This window comes from Oncorhynchus clarkii, chromosome 1 (genome assembly GCF_045791955.1).
Source record: "Oncorhynchus clarkii lewisi isolate Uvic-CL-2024 chromosome 1, UVic_Ocla_1.0, whole genome shotgun sequence".
Lineage (NCBI taxonomy): Eukaryota > Metazoa > Chordata > Actinopteri > Salmoniformes > Salmonidae > Oncorhynchus > Oncorhynchus clarkii.
The window spans coordinates 78,366,865-78,382,072 of NC_092147.1; the positions used below are offsets into that span (position 1 = coordinate 78,366,865).

Genomic DNA, 15,208 nt, shown 5'->3' on the forward strand with positions numbered 1-15,208 from the left:
TGCAGTTGGTAGAGCATCAAGCACTAACATGTAACACCATGTTTACACCTGTTCCTCAATGCCAGGGAAATGGGTTCTGTATGAGAAGGTGCTGCAGACCAGATGATAGATAGAGTAGAGGTCTGGGTTACTTCATTCTAGCTGATAGAGCTATGACTTATCAGCAGAGCTTGACTTGGGCAGGAGCTCACAGGAACTGAGTACTGCTTGAGTTCCTGCAACTCTTATAGAATATTGGATGAAAAGTATTGGGGAGTTCTGGCACCTAAATAATAAACAGTAGCGGTACCCAAAATGAGTACCGACACTATTTCAGTCCAAGTTAAGCACTGTTTTATTAGCTCACTTAAATGGGCTGATATACAATCCAACACCCAGTATAATAAAGGTGTGAGGGTGCTTCAAAGTGAATCTAATATCAGTTCCTCTCAGGTAAGCATGTTACTTAAGCAGTCTGTCCCGAGGTAAGAGCTGTCCACAGAGGACACTGGAGGAATAAATTAGAATGCTGTGAGAACGCCACAGCAGGAGGCTAACACACTCTCACTGGGGTTTCAAATGAGTTAGCGTCTTGCCTGAGTTTTCTAATTTAGCCACGCAGTAAAGGGAGATGTTCATCGTAAAGTAAACCTCCTAAGCAGGTTACTAATGTCCCCTGGTTAGTCTGAATATATAGATGCACTTTAAGAGACAAGGGGCTATGACATTCACAGAGCTGGGACTTTCAGATGGAGATAGAGAAGTTGGACCTCTGATAGAGGGACTCCAGGTCTCACATAGCTGTGACTTTCAGATGGAGATAGAGAAGTTGGACCTCTGATAGAGGGACTCCAGGTCTCACAGAGCTGGGACTTTCAGATGTAGATAGAGAAGTTGGACCTCTGATAGAGGGACTCCAGGTCTCACAGAGCTGTGACTTTTAGATGGAGATAGAGAAGTTGGACCTCTGATAGAGTGACTCCAGGTCTCACAGAGCTGGGACTTTCAGATGGAGATAGAGAAGTTGGACCTCTAATAGAGGGACTCCAGGTCTCACAGAGCTGGGACTTTCAGATGGAGATAGAGAAGTTGGACCTCTGATAGAGGGACTCCAGGTCTCACAGAGATGGGACTAGGGAGTTGAGACAATCATAAAAGGAACTGTGACTCTCTTCATCCACACAATGTGCTTCCATTAACAGTGCATGCAATAATTATTATCTAAACATTTGTTTTCTAAACTTTTCTCTCTGCTAAAATAGGCATTGCAACACATTGACATTGTCAGAAATACTAGAATATAAAGTAGAGCTTATAGAAGAAGATAGTGTCAATTTGGTATTTAAGTAGATTACAGAGAATAGGTGTGTATCTTATTTAACAGAATACAGGCTTTCTCTACAGACTTGAAGACAGAGAGACATGCACTCTCTGTCTCTAATGTTCCCATGTCCAGACTAGGGATTGTATCCACTAATACATAAATATTTCTACTACTGGTCATTTGGTGAGGGGATAGAAAGGGATTTAGCCAGTCAGAGCACTGACTGAATAAGATCAGGATGCAAGCAAGAGAAGAAATAGGTCCAGTCTAAAAGCAGTCAGTCCTCCAGCCATGAGGTGGCACTGGCGGGTTCTCCTGGGCGTGTTGATGTTGAGGTTGCATGAGGTCAGGGTGAATGAGTAGTCTCTCTCCCTCTCTCTTGAGGTTTGGGTGAAGATGGATGCATGTTGTTGTGCAGGGTCAGCCTGTCGTCCATCCCTCTTTCTCTCTCTCTCTCTCTTTATTTCCATGGGTGGCAGGTGCAGGCTTGTGAGAGACGGATGTGAGAGTGTGTTGCTTGGAGAAGGACGTGCAGTGGGTCGATCTTGTGTTGGCTTGGTTGACTGCAGGTCTGTGGTCCATACTGGTCCTTAAACACCTTCCAATAGGTGCGCTACAGTGACAATGATGACTTCACATAGACATGGCCATAATTCTGCTCTTTTTTCAAACAGCATCTGTGCTACTGTAACATTCCTCATACAATGATAAAACCACTGTGCCCACATCAGCCTCTGACTCTGTATCTCTCTGTCTCACATTTAGCAATGTTAGCGAGGATATAGAGAAGTATCGCCAAGTATCTGTTTCATTTTAGCTGATGCAGACTAAATTCAAGACAAACAGTCTTTCTCTCTCTCTCTCTCTCTCTCCTCTCTCTCTGTCGCTCTCTCTCCTCTCTCTGTCGCTCTCTCTCCTCTCTCTGTCGCTCTCTCTCTCCAACAGCTAAGATCTGACTTATCTACAGCCTGCAGGAATGAAAAGAGAGAAAGAGCCACACTTATTTGATATCCTTACTGCTTCATTCCTGCTGTTCTGTTTGCAGCCTGGACAAATTTGAGTTACTGTGCCAGAGGGAGTAAAACCTGACTCTGCCCTGCAGGCTGAAAACCTGACTCTGCCCTGCAGGCTGCCCATGGACTCTCTGACAGCCCGATATGGCAGGTTTTAGTCCTAACACAGCAGCTTCTACACAATGAGAGTGCTCCATAGCCTACAGAAAAAGAAGCAGATTGTTACCTCTTCGGACCAGGTAAGGCTTTGTGTAGTCCCAGCTCTCGTTGTCATTTCTGATCACGTTCAAGCGAGTTGGCTAAAGGGGGGAAACAACAGATATGTTGTTGCATGCTGAGGCTGATCATCAGGAAGTGCTCAGCTGTTTATCTATTTGCTAAGCATTACATATGTGATTGCGTGTGGTGAATATAGACTTACCCTTGCATATTCGATTTTTAAGGTGCAGCAGCCGGCATAGATGTCGGCTCCATTGAGAGCAGCCTTAGCTTTCTGAGCACACTCGACGGACTCAAATGTGAGGAGGGCAAGTTAAGGACAACAGCAAAACAACCAACGAACCTCAAGCCTCAATTCACAATTACAAGTCCCCAGATAGAAGTTATAAAACCTCTAAACCCATCAACAAAAACAAGTCTATGCTTGTTGAATAATTTGACTTGGGGATACCTTTCTTATTGGCTCACCCTCCACCCCTAACACTGATACCCTAACAGACAGACAGACAGACAGACAGACAGACAGACAGACAGACCCGACAATCAGCCTGCCAGACAGGCAGACAGAAAGGATATTCCACCATGGCCTGGATGCCGTTGCGTTTGAAGATGACGATGCGCATCACACTGCCGATGGGGTTGCAGACGGTGTAGAGAACGTCCTTGGAGACAACAGAGGGAGACAGAGAATGTTTTAGTCAGCTCTCACCAAGGCTGCAGACGGAAGATAAAAGTTCCAATCAAATCAAATCAAATCAAATGTTATTTGTCACATGTGCCGAATACAACAGGTGTAGGTAGACCTTACCGAGAAATGCTTACTTTACAAGCCCTTAACCAACAATGCAGTTCAAGAAATAGAGTTAAGAAAATATTTCCTAAATACACTAAAGTAAAAAAAATCTAAAAGTAACACAAGAAAATTACATAACAACAATGAGACTATATTCAGGTACCAGTACCAGTGTTCCTTGCCTCGAAGCAAGCATAAAAGGCATTTAGCTCGTCTGGTAGGCTCGCCTCACTGGGCAGCTCGCGGCTGGGTTTCCCTTTGTAGTCCGTAATAGTTTTCAAGCCCTGCCACATTCCACAAGCGTCAGAGCCGGTGTAGTATAATTCAACCTTAGTCCTGTATTCACGCTTTGCCTGTTTGATGGTTCGTCTGAGGGCATAGCGGGATTTCTTATAAGCGTCCGGGTTAGAGTCCCGATCTTTGAAAGCGGCAGATCTAGCCTTTAGCTCGGTGCGGATGTTGCCTGTAGTCCATGGCTTCTGTTTGGGATATGTACGTACGGTCATTGTGGGGACGACATCGTCGATGCACTTATTGATGAAGCGGGTGACTGAGGTGGTATACTCTTCAATGCCATTGGATGAATCCCGGAACATATTCCAGTCTGTGCTAACAAAATAGTGCTGTAGCGTAGCATCCGCATCCTCTGACCACTTCCGTGTCTCTCTAATCAGACTCTGTTTGACTCAATAATAAGACAATTCAACCCTATCCATGACCAGCGTGCATACTTCCTGCTTAAGTTTTTGCTTGTAAGTAGGAATAAGGAGGATAGAATTATGGTCAGATTTGCCAAATGGAAGGCGAGAGAGAGCTTTGTATGCGTCTCTGTGTGTGGAGTAAAAGTGGTCTAGAGTTTTGTTTCCTCTGGTGGAATTAGGTAAAACGGATTTAAGTTTCCCTGCATTAAAGTCCCCGGCCACTAGGCACGCTGCTTCTGGATGAGCATTTTCTTGTTTGCGGTCTTAGTGCCAGCATCGGTTTGTGGTGGTAAATAGACGGCTACATAGATGAGAACTCTCTTGGTAGATAGTGTGGTCTACAGCTTATCATGAGGTATTCTACCTAAGGTGAGCAATACCTCGAGACTTCTTTAATATTAGACATTGCGCATCAGCAGTTATTGACAAATAGACACACACCCCGCCCATCATCTTACCAGAAATAGCTGCTCTGTTCTGCCAATGCACGGAGAAGCCAGCCAGCTCTATATTATCCGTGTCGTCGTTTAGCCACATCTTGTGAAACATAAGATATTACAGTTTCAAATGTCCCGTTGGTAGGATAGTCTTAATCGTAGATCTTCTAGTTTGTTTTCCAATGATTGCACGTTGGCCAATAATACGGAGAGTAGTGGTGGTTTACCTACTCGTCTGCAAATTCTTACAAGACACTGCCCCCTTTTTCTCCGTCTTTTCTTCACACGGATGACGGGGATTTGGGCCTTGTCTCAACAAAGTAGTGTATCCTTCGCGTCGGACTCATTAAAGAAAAAATCTCTGTCCAGTTCGAGGTGAGTAATCGCTGTTCTGATGTCCAGAAGCTCTTTTCGGTCACAAGAGACGGTAGCAGCAACTTTATGTACAAAATGGGTTACAAACAATGCGAAAAAACAAACAAAATAGCACTGTTGGTTAGGAGCCCGTAAAACGGCAGCCATCCCCTCCGGTGCCATTACACAATTATACAATAGCGAGAGCAATCTGGATGCAGGAACCTATATGTTATCCATTTTAAAGTTCCATTGGTCTTGATATAAGACACTCTAGTATGGCATTGCATGTCTATCTATAAGAGTGAGTGTATATCTATGTGCATACATATATCAGTCCTTTAGTGTGTGTTCATTCTTCCATAATGCTTGTATGTTCTAGCACAGTGACTGTGTCTCTAATCAGACTATGTTTGACTCAATAATAAGACAATTCAACCCTATCCATGACCAGCGTGCATATCTATTGTATTTCCTCTCTGCTCAGCTGGAATTAGACACAGGGAAGCAGTGCTGGATGCTTTCTCAGTCTAGTTGTTCATCCATATCTGAGGAAGACTGATATACGTGAGCTTCCTGGTATTCTAATCATCAGACACATGCTATCTGAACACATCTACAGACGCCCCGCTGAGATCCCTTTCTATCTATCAGCACCTGAGAGGGAGAAAGAGAGAAAGAGAGCAGGGGGAGATGAGAGAGAGAGCAACGGGGAGGGGGATATGCAAACTCCGGGAGAAATAAACCTTGAAACAGCCCCAGGATGCTTTAAAACACGACTTTCTAAATGTAGCCTGTCGGCTCACATTAGGAGCGAGAGGGAGACAGAGAGAGATAACATTGAGATATAGAGGAGTGAGAGAGCAAGAAAGAGTAAAAAAAATGATAATACACAATGCTTTAGATTCATATATTTTTTTAATTTGACTACTGTTAATATGGACAATAATCAGGGACTCTCGTTAGCTGCTGTTACCATGGTGAGAGAATAGCATACATACAGTACCAGGGCCGTGGCACAGAGCGACTTAATAACTGCCACTGTGGTAATGGTTCTTTGTCGCTCAGTTGATAGAGTATGGTGCTTTTAATGCCTGGATAGTGGGTTTGATTCCTGGGACCACCCGTACGCAAAATGAACGAACACATGACTGTAAGTTGCTTTAGATAAAAGCGTTTGCTAAATGGCATATTATACATATATTTGATCATTGTAATGTATAATACAGTATGTATTTTCAGCACTGATTACCGTGGTGATGGGGTAGAGGGGATTCTGGATAGACAGGAGCAGGACTTTGTTGCCACTGTTGGGGTTGTCTGAGTTGGTGGGGCGAGTGATCCTCTTGCTGGTGGAGTAGTTGAAGAAGGCCTGCTGGCCTGCGATGTAGATGGCCTCGCTACTCCCACACGCCACACACTTATCAGCACTCTCCACCATCTCAAACTCCACCAGCGCCTGCCGCTTAAAGGGCATCATCATCACATAGCTGCCATCAACACAGAACAACAAGGAAGTCCATTAGAATTCAATTGACTGAGTGGAAAATGTGTCCATTACTCTGAATGGACTGAGGCTCAAATTACACCCTATTCCCTGCTGTCTACTGTAATGCCATATAGAGAGCACTATTGGGAAGAGGGTCTCTTTGAGATTTCCCCAATGAGAACTCATGTCCTGAACTGACAGAATTTAAACTGCAAGTTTGGATTGTAAAACATTTCCTAGTCAAATTGTGAGGTTTTGGGCAACTGTCAAAAAATTCTAGCAGAAAGGAAACTGCTCTATCTACTTCTTGTTTAAATTACCTTCAAAAAATTATCATAGATGCACTGGGCCTAAAGTGGCTCAACACAAAAGCACACAAAACAGAGGAGGGGAGAAACTGCTGCTGTGACAATACTGTGGGCAGTGCTGGTCTAATTGGACAGTTACCATAGTTTCTACAGTTACCATGGTACGGTAGATTGTCCCTATGTTGTGGGTTACCCATGCTGTCGTATGCTGTTTCCACAGCTCTCTTAGGGTTGATGGGATGTTAATGAATATTGCACCACATAAGGAGCCTAAGTAACACTGAGATCTCTCTGTTCCTCAAGGTCTCTGTGAGGTAGGGGAGAGTGGGGTAATCTGAGCAATTCTTTCCATTCAGCATCACTCCGTCAAGGGAGACATATTATTCTTTCTAACAAAGATATCTACATATATTTCAGGGTGTTGTTTATACCTGGAAATAATCAGAATTAATGTAACCGTTACAGTTTTGAGAACATATCTTGTCCAAAAAAAGTTAAGCCGCCTACACATTTTTGTACTGTATGACATATTACCACTTCTTTTTTAAAACCATGTCTATCTCTTAAATATTTGGTAAAACGACTTTCTGTGCATATTTTCCTATGTTTAACAAAAGGATGGGATAAATGCCTTTTCGTTATTTAGGTCTAACAGTGAGGAACACAAGGGGTTAAGGGGTGGGGTGCATATACCACCCAACACATTTGGGTGGATTCTTACCATATGGGTCCAAACTTCTCCAGGGCCTCCACCAGGTCAGCCTCCACCACAGCCTCACACAGCCCCCTGACATGGACGACTGGGGACTGGGCAATCCTGTGGGAGTCCTCCCCACTGTCCTGCAACACACACAAACAACATTGGTTAGAGACTAGAACACACAATCCCTGGAATAGCGGCAGAGGTTATGTTGATCATAAATCAACCGTATTAAATCATATAACAACTGAAGTGCAATGTCCTGTATAATACCTATCTAAAATAGGAGTCATTTTGAAAAGAGTGTATGTAGGGAGGAGGTTTCAGGTTGAATAATTTAACTGTAGCTAAAAATGATGACCTCCAGTACAGGTTACCTTTCCCTAACTGGGACTGTACCCCTCTATGTGAGAGCGTTTAAGTACATCTATGAATGAGAGGATGGGTCGCTTCAAGGATTCCCGACTGAAATTAGATTTTTTATTATTTTTACCCATTTTTCTCCCCAATTTCGTGGTATCCAATTGGTAGTTACAGTCTTGTCTCATCGCTGCAACTCCCGTACGGACTCGGGAGAGGCGAAGTTCGAGAGCCGTGCATCCTCCAAAACACGACCCTGCCAAGCCGCACTGCTTCTTGACACAATGCTCCCTTAACCCGGAAGCCTGCTGCACCAATGTGTCAGAGGAAACACCACACACCTGTGTCAGCGTGCACTGTGCCCAACCCGCCACAGGAGGTGTTAGTGCGCAAAGGGACAAGGACATCCCTGCCGGCCAAACCCTCCCCTAACGACGCTGGGCCAATTGGGCGCCGCCCCATGGGTCTCCTGGTCGCGGCCAGCTGCGACAGAGCCTGGACTCAAACCCAGAATCTCTAGTGGCACAGCTAGCCCTGTGATGCAGTGTCTTAGACCACTGCCCCACTCGGGAGGCCCTGACGTAAAGGGTTTGCAAGTCAAGTCCCATTAGTGCCAAGGGTGCAAGAGGGACAGATTTTGGGGGGAGGTGGCAGGAGATTTGGTTTAAAACTGCTAAATGTTCTCTCAGCCTCATGGTAAAATGTGTAGAATAGCAGGAGATTTGGTTTAAAACTGATAAATGTTCTCTCAGCCTCATGGGAAAATGTGTAGAATAGCAGGAGATTTGGTTTAAAACTGATAAATGTTCTCTCAGCCTCATGGCAAAATGTGTAGAATAGCAGGAGACTTGGTTTAAAACTGATAAATGTTCTCTCAGTCTCATGGTAAAATGTGTAGAATAGCAGGAGACTTGGTTTAAAACTGATAAATGTTCTCTCAGTCTCATGGTAAAATGTGTAGAATAGCAGGAGATTTGGTTTAAAACTGATAAATGTTCTCTCAGCCTCATGGCAAAATGTGTAGAATTGCAGGAAATTAGCTGGGCTTGAAACTGCAACATTTTATCTCAGTCTCATGACAAAATGTGTAGAAATGCAGAAAGTTAGCTGGGTGTGGTGGGGGCACCAAATGCATGGGCAAGATAAAATATTTAGACAAAAAACCATGGCGTGCTCGGAGAATGTCCGATGGGTCTCTATTTCAGGCTTTAGCAACAGAGCGATGTTTACACTAGCTCTGTGATCTAATAGGCGCAGGCTGTAACTGGGTGGGGCTTAGCTGGCTTTCTCTAGCAGTAGTGGGTGGGAATCCATCTCTCTGTGATAATAATATGAATATGGTTACATTCCCATTCAATATAAGACTTGCAGGAATAATGGCCAAGACCTATGCCCAATGGACAAGGTGCTTGTGAAGCATATAGTCAGTGGTGGAAAAAGTACTCAATTGTAATACTTGAGTAAAAGTAAAATGTAAATGTTAAACATCAAACTCATTATATTATGGAAAACAAAACAATCTTTATTTATAATTTTATTTACGGACGGCCAGGAGCACACTCCAACACTCAGACATAACTTACAAATGCAGTATTTGTGTTTAGCTAGTCCGCCAGATCAGAGGCAGTAGGGATTTCATTGATGGTTGTGTGTTTTGAACTGTTCTGTCCTGCCTGAGCATTCCAAATGTGACTTTTTGGTGTCAGGGAAAATGTATGGAGTAAAAATTACATTATTTTCTTTAGGAATGTAGTGAAGTAAAAGTAAAAGTTGTCAAAAATATAAATAGTAAAGTACAGTACTTTTAAGTATTTTTACTGGAGTACTTTACACCACTAAGCATAGTGTTAAAGCTCACCCTTCTCTTTCAAACACCTCTCTCTGTCTGCTGTGGCAATACAACATCTCCATCCCTATAGTGCAACACAAACATCCCACTCTGCCCTTCCAGATGTCCTATTCCACTCAGTCTATAAGGGAGAGCCAGGCAGAGAAAGAGGAAAATAGGCAGAGTGGGTGAGGTTGAAAGTCAAAAGACAGCACTAAGAGAGAATGCAAGAAAAGGGGTGAAAAGGAGCGATGCAGATGGAGTTAAAGGTCCAATGCAGATGTTTTTATCTTATTATCAAATCATTTTGGGGTAAAAATGAAGTACCTCATTGTGATTGATTTCAATTAAAATGGTCAAAAAGAAACAAAAAATGGCTCTTAGCAAAGAGCAATTTCTCAAGCAAGAATTTAGCTAGGGCTGTCTGGGATTGGTCTGAGTTGAAGTTGGGAGGGAAAATGGAAAACTAGCTGTTACTGGCAGAGAGGTTTGGAACTCTTTTTTATTGGTCTGTTAACTCATTTAATTGTAACTAATTGCACAGTATTACTCCAACCTCACAGTGTGTAAATATACACTGAAAAAATATCTAAACACAACATGTAAAGTGTTGGTCCCATGTTTCATGAGCTGAAATAACGCACAAATAGCTTAATTCTCTCAAATTTTGTGCACACATTTGTTTACATCCCTGTTAGTGAACATTTCTCCTTTGCCGAGATGATCCATCCACCTGACAGGTGTGGCTTATCAAGAAGCTGATTAAACAGCATGATCATTACACAGGTGCTCCCTTTGCTGGGGACAATAAAAGGCCACTCAGTGGGGAAATGATCACCTTCGATGGCCACTGGCACGCTGGAGAAGTGTGCTCTTCACACACTTCTTGTGAACAGAGTACCCCACAGTGGCAGTGGGGTTATGGTATGGGCAGGCATAAGCTACAGACAACAAACACAATTGCATTTTATCAATGGCAATTTCAATGCCCAGGGATACCGTGACAACAACGTTGTGCCATTCCTTCGCCGCCATCACGTCATGTTTTAGCATGAAAATGCACAGCCCCATGTCGCAAGGATCTGTACACAATTGCTGGAAGCTGAAAATGTCCCAGATCTTCCATGGCCTGCATACTCACCAGACATGTCACCTATTGAGCATGTTTGAGATGCTCTGGATCGATGTGTACGACAGCGTGTTCCTGTTCCTTCCAATATCCAGCAACTTCGCACAGACATTAAAGATGGGTGGGACAACTTTCCACAGGCCACAATCAACAGCCTGACCAACTCTATGCAAAGGAGATGTGTCACACTGCATGAGGCAAATGGTGGTCACACCAGATACTGACTGGTTTTCTGATCCATGTCCCTACCTTTTTTAAGGTATCTGTGACCATCAAATGCATATCTTTATTTCCAGTCTTGTGAAATCCATAGATTAGGTCCTAATGATTTTATTTACATTGACTGATTTCCTTATGTGAACTGTAACTCAGTAAAATCTTTGAAATTGTTGCATGTTGTGTTTATGTTTTTGTTCAGTGTATATCAAACACAGGAAAATCATGTTTTTGACTCCAAATGCGCATAGCAAATATTGATATAATAACCATTATATCGAAGTAAACTTGGAGTCATTCCACTACGACTCAGGAAACCAAACAGTTTATTAGGCTACAGATGAAATAATTTATGATGAACTTCACAGGGTGGTGAAAGTGCAAGGTGATCTTGATGGTCCTTTCCAATAAATATTTAGGGTCTTATTCTGGTGACATGATGATCGATGCGAATAAAAAAATACAAGTTAAATGGGTCTCCATCACATTTTCAACTCTACTCATGGTTTTCTCACAAAGAAATGTTGCGGTTTATAGAGCCAAGTGTGCCCACTCTGGTATGGACATGCGCACTCTAGCAAACAGCTCGCAGACACAGTGTGGGTATAGCTTACCTGCAGTACATGATGAGATTATTATCGACAAGAGAACGCGATTATTTTCATTTGTCAAACGGAAGCCAAGCATCGATGATCATGCCATCAGAATAAGACCCTCGATGTTTATTGGAAAGTAGCATCAAGATTGTCACCTTGCACTTTCACCACCCTGTGAAGTTCATCAGCATGTATTTAATCTGTAGCCTAATAAACATGCTTTCCCGACGAGTCATTGTGGGAGGACCACAAAAGATGTCACCGCGTGACTCCAAGTTGATTTATTATATCAATATTGGTGCATATAAGTAGTTCCACTGACATTTCTCACATCATTTATTTTAACGACACATCAAAATCCCACTTTGTCGTATTTTTTTGGGTCGACGATTGGAAAGTTTACTGACACATTTTCTGTTTTCATCGGGCCTGTCGTGACATTTTTTATCTGACGTGTACTTTATTTGCATAACAAGATTGGATGGAAACCTGGTTAGAGACAGATATTTGGTGACAATCAGGTAAAAAGAATGAGGTGGCTTTAAGATGGAAATAGTGAAAAAACGTGTTCCTTCCTCTTTCCTGGGCTTTCCACACGTTGTGGGATTTCAACCTTCCTCATCACTTCTTAGGAAAATACTAATAACCTAGTGTGCAAGGATCAGTTGGCCACGCAAGTGTGTGTGTCTGTATGTGTTCGTGTGTGTAGGCATGGGCAGATGGTTGCGCAAGGTTAAGTGGCAGTCCAATCCATCAGCAGACTCATTTTCCCAGAGTGCTGTTTTTTCAGTGTTTGTTAAAGTGGTGTGTGAGAGTGGCCTAGTGGCCTTCTATTCCAGCTCATTCCTCACTCTAATCCTGAATAATCCTCACTCCAGCACAGGTGACCAGGGCTAAAATGAGGTTAAATGACTTCTCAGTCTCTCTACACTACTTTACCTTTCTCTCTCTTCTCTCTCTCAGTTATGATGTGGTGGTGGACTACACTTCCTTGCTGAGCTGATGTCCTCAGCCTATTGTGTGTGTCAGTGTTTTACTGTCGGTGCTGTTCACGAAGACCCCGACAGTCTCAGAGGGAGGTGACCCCCCTGGCACAGACAGCAGCACCTGCCGTTTAGGGAGAGCAAGGCACCAGTATGAGCATTGAGAGACAGAAAAAATGTTACTTCCCATACATACCTTCACTGTGTGTACTCCTCTCACAACATCCCTGTGTTCTGCTATGCTGCTCTGACTGAGTGTGTTCCTCTCTGATATTTATAGCACACTGCTGACATTTCAGAGTGGCTGCAGTAAAAATGTAGGCCTTACAGGAAAAGGGCTGGTGCAGTGTATTGTGATAGGTGACCAATTAGCTTGCAGTATGGTAGTTGGTACTGGGAGGTGGGCGTGGTGAGTGTATATCTGTCAGATGAAAACCTTATTTGTTTTAATTTATTGAAAGTAGTAACTCCCTCAATGTATTCTGAAGTTTCATGTATTCATAACAGATTCTGAAGTTTCATGTATTCATAACAGATTCTGAAGTTTCATGTATTCATAACAGATTCTGAAGTTTCATGTATTCATAACAGATTCTGAAGTTTCATGTATTCATAACAGATTCTGAAGTTTCATGTATTCATAACAGATTCTGAAGTTTCATGTATTCATAACAGATTCTGAAGTTTCATGTATTCATAACAGATTCTGAAGTTTCATGTATTCATAACAGATTCTGAAGTTTCATGTATTCAACAGATTCTGAAGTTTCATGTATTCATAACAGATTCTGAAGTTTCATGTATTCATAACAGATTCTGAAGTTTCATGTATTCATAACAGATTCTGAAGTTTCATGTATTCATAACAGATTCTGAAGTTTCATGTATTCATAACAGATTCTGAAGTTTCATGTATTCATAACAGATTCTGAAATTTCATGTATTCATAACAGATTCTGAAGTTTCAAAATGGTATGTTTGTTATTGGTAAAATATATCAGTTAGGGACAATATTGTTGTATGTGTGTACATGTGTGTATGTGTGGAGCTGCTAATAAATAAAACTGCCCTCAATTAAATGACTATGTGAAGAGTACTACAGTATGCTAATAAACCAAGGGTCAATACATGTTTTTCTTATTATATAGCAAACATTTATTGAAATTTCACTGACTAAGAAAAACCTTAGTATTATATTAACAATACTGAAAGGTCTGCACGATTGCTGATGTATTTCTAGATATCTTAGCTATAGAATAGCTTTGGTTATTGCCTGATCTACAAGCTTCAATTGTTTTCTTAAAGAGAATTACCAGAGTATGAGCAGTAATTAGGAAAGTGGCAATCACTAACGGTATATTTGAATATATTTCACTTAATATAAAGAATAGGAAAACATGCATGTGATTTGATGACATTTCTTTCAACCTCATCTTGTATAGTAAGCAACAATCAACTCTAACACCAAATAATCTAACACAATTTACAATAGCAGTAGCCAGTAGCCAACAGCAAAACAATTCAGCACGCTTATTCAAGTCCAGCATAAACTCAAACATTAAAGGTCAATGTCTGGAAAACATCACACACAGGTCAATGTGATAGCAGAGGAAAAGGGTGTTAGGCCTGTCTTTGGTTTGTTGCCATAGGTCTTCAGTTCAGGTTCTATGGTGATTCTCTGTTAGGAATAGTATTGTACACCGAGCGTCGAGGGTCTTTCTGAAGGGCTGTGTAGGGGTCATCCTGTAGGTCATCATGCTCATCAGGTTCATCCTGTATGTCATTGAACTCAGCAGCGTCAGCGTAGATATGATCTATGCTCTCCTTCTCACACACGTCGACGTTCAAGGCATCCTTACTGACATACTGGACTCTCAGTGTATCTGAGATCACTTTCTTCACGGTTTCTCCTGTTCAGTGTGTAGTAGCTGAGGACTAGAAGAGTTCCAGCAGTCAGGACAGTCGCCACCCCCAGTACAGGAGCCAAGACACTGGTCTATCCTCTGTGGTCAGGTCCCAGGTACAGTTCTGAGCTCCAATCTCATTCTTAGTCTCCCAGAAGTACTGGTCAATGTACCGACTGACACTGGTGTAAATTTGTTTCTCCCTGTAAAACCGTCACTTCAGTTCCGTTCCTTTGGTACCAGGTGTATTTCTCCACTGGTGGGTTGGCATCACTGCTGCAGGTCAGAGTCACTGCACCGCCTTCCAATATTTTATTGACTGTCACAGTGGTGGACCTTGGAGGATATCTCACAATGAGCATAGCTGCAAGAGACCAGTCCTTCTCGAGGCCAACCAATGCACAGGAGTAGCTGCCTGCATCCTCACTGCTGACTGGGCCAACGTATATGATACCCCAGTGTTGGTTTGGGCTGTCCTTAGAGAAGATGTAGTTAATAGAGTTAAGGTTCAGAAAGCAGGAAGTCTCGAACAAGATCCGGACTTCCTCTCCCTCCATGACAATGTCAGGACTAACGTTTACACGTACATCTGTGACAGACAGAGTGACCTGAATTTGGTCATTGTAGTTCCCCTGTTGTGTTTGAAATCTAAAACTGTACTTGGCTGAGTCCCTCTGTCTCAGCTCTGTGACTTTCAGGGTGCAGTCAGTCTCCTTATCTCCACAGCTTTATTTAACACACAAGCTATATTTAAAAAAATATCTTTAAAAATTCACCTTGATTTAACCAGGTAGGCCAGCTGAGAACAAGTTCTCATTTACAACTGCGACCTGGCCAAGATAAAGCAAAGCAGTGAGACAAAAACAACAGTTACA

At 42.5% G+C, this 15,208-nt stretch overlaps 1 protein-coding gene across 1 annotated transcript in view; it reads right to left on the reverse strand.

The window, feature by feature from the left end:
* LOC139412882 (heterogeneous nuclear ribonucleoprotein L-like) overlaps positions 1-15,208 on the reverse strand; it is a 61,887-nt gene that overhangs the window by 17,630 nt on the left and 29,049 nt on the right. The window contains exons 2-6 of the mRNA XM_071159690.1: positions 7,339-7,457; positions 6,073-6,310; positions 3,112-3,197; positions 2,738-2,834; positions 2,543-2,615 (exon numbers count right to left, since the gene is read on the reverse strand). Of these exons, the coding sequence (XP_071015791.1) occupies positions 2,543-2,615; positions 2,738-2,834; positions 3,112-3,197; positions 6,073-6,310; positions 7,339-7,457 (613 nt within the window). The remainder of the gene's footprint in view (positions 1-2,542; positions 2,616-2,737; positions 2,835-3,111; positions 3,198-6,072; positions 6,311-7,338; positions 7,458-15,208) is intronic.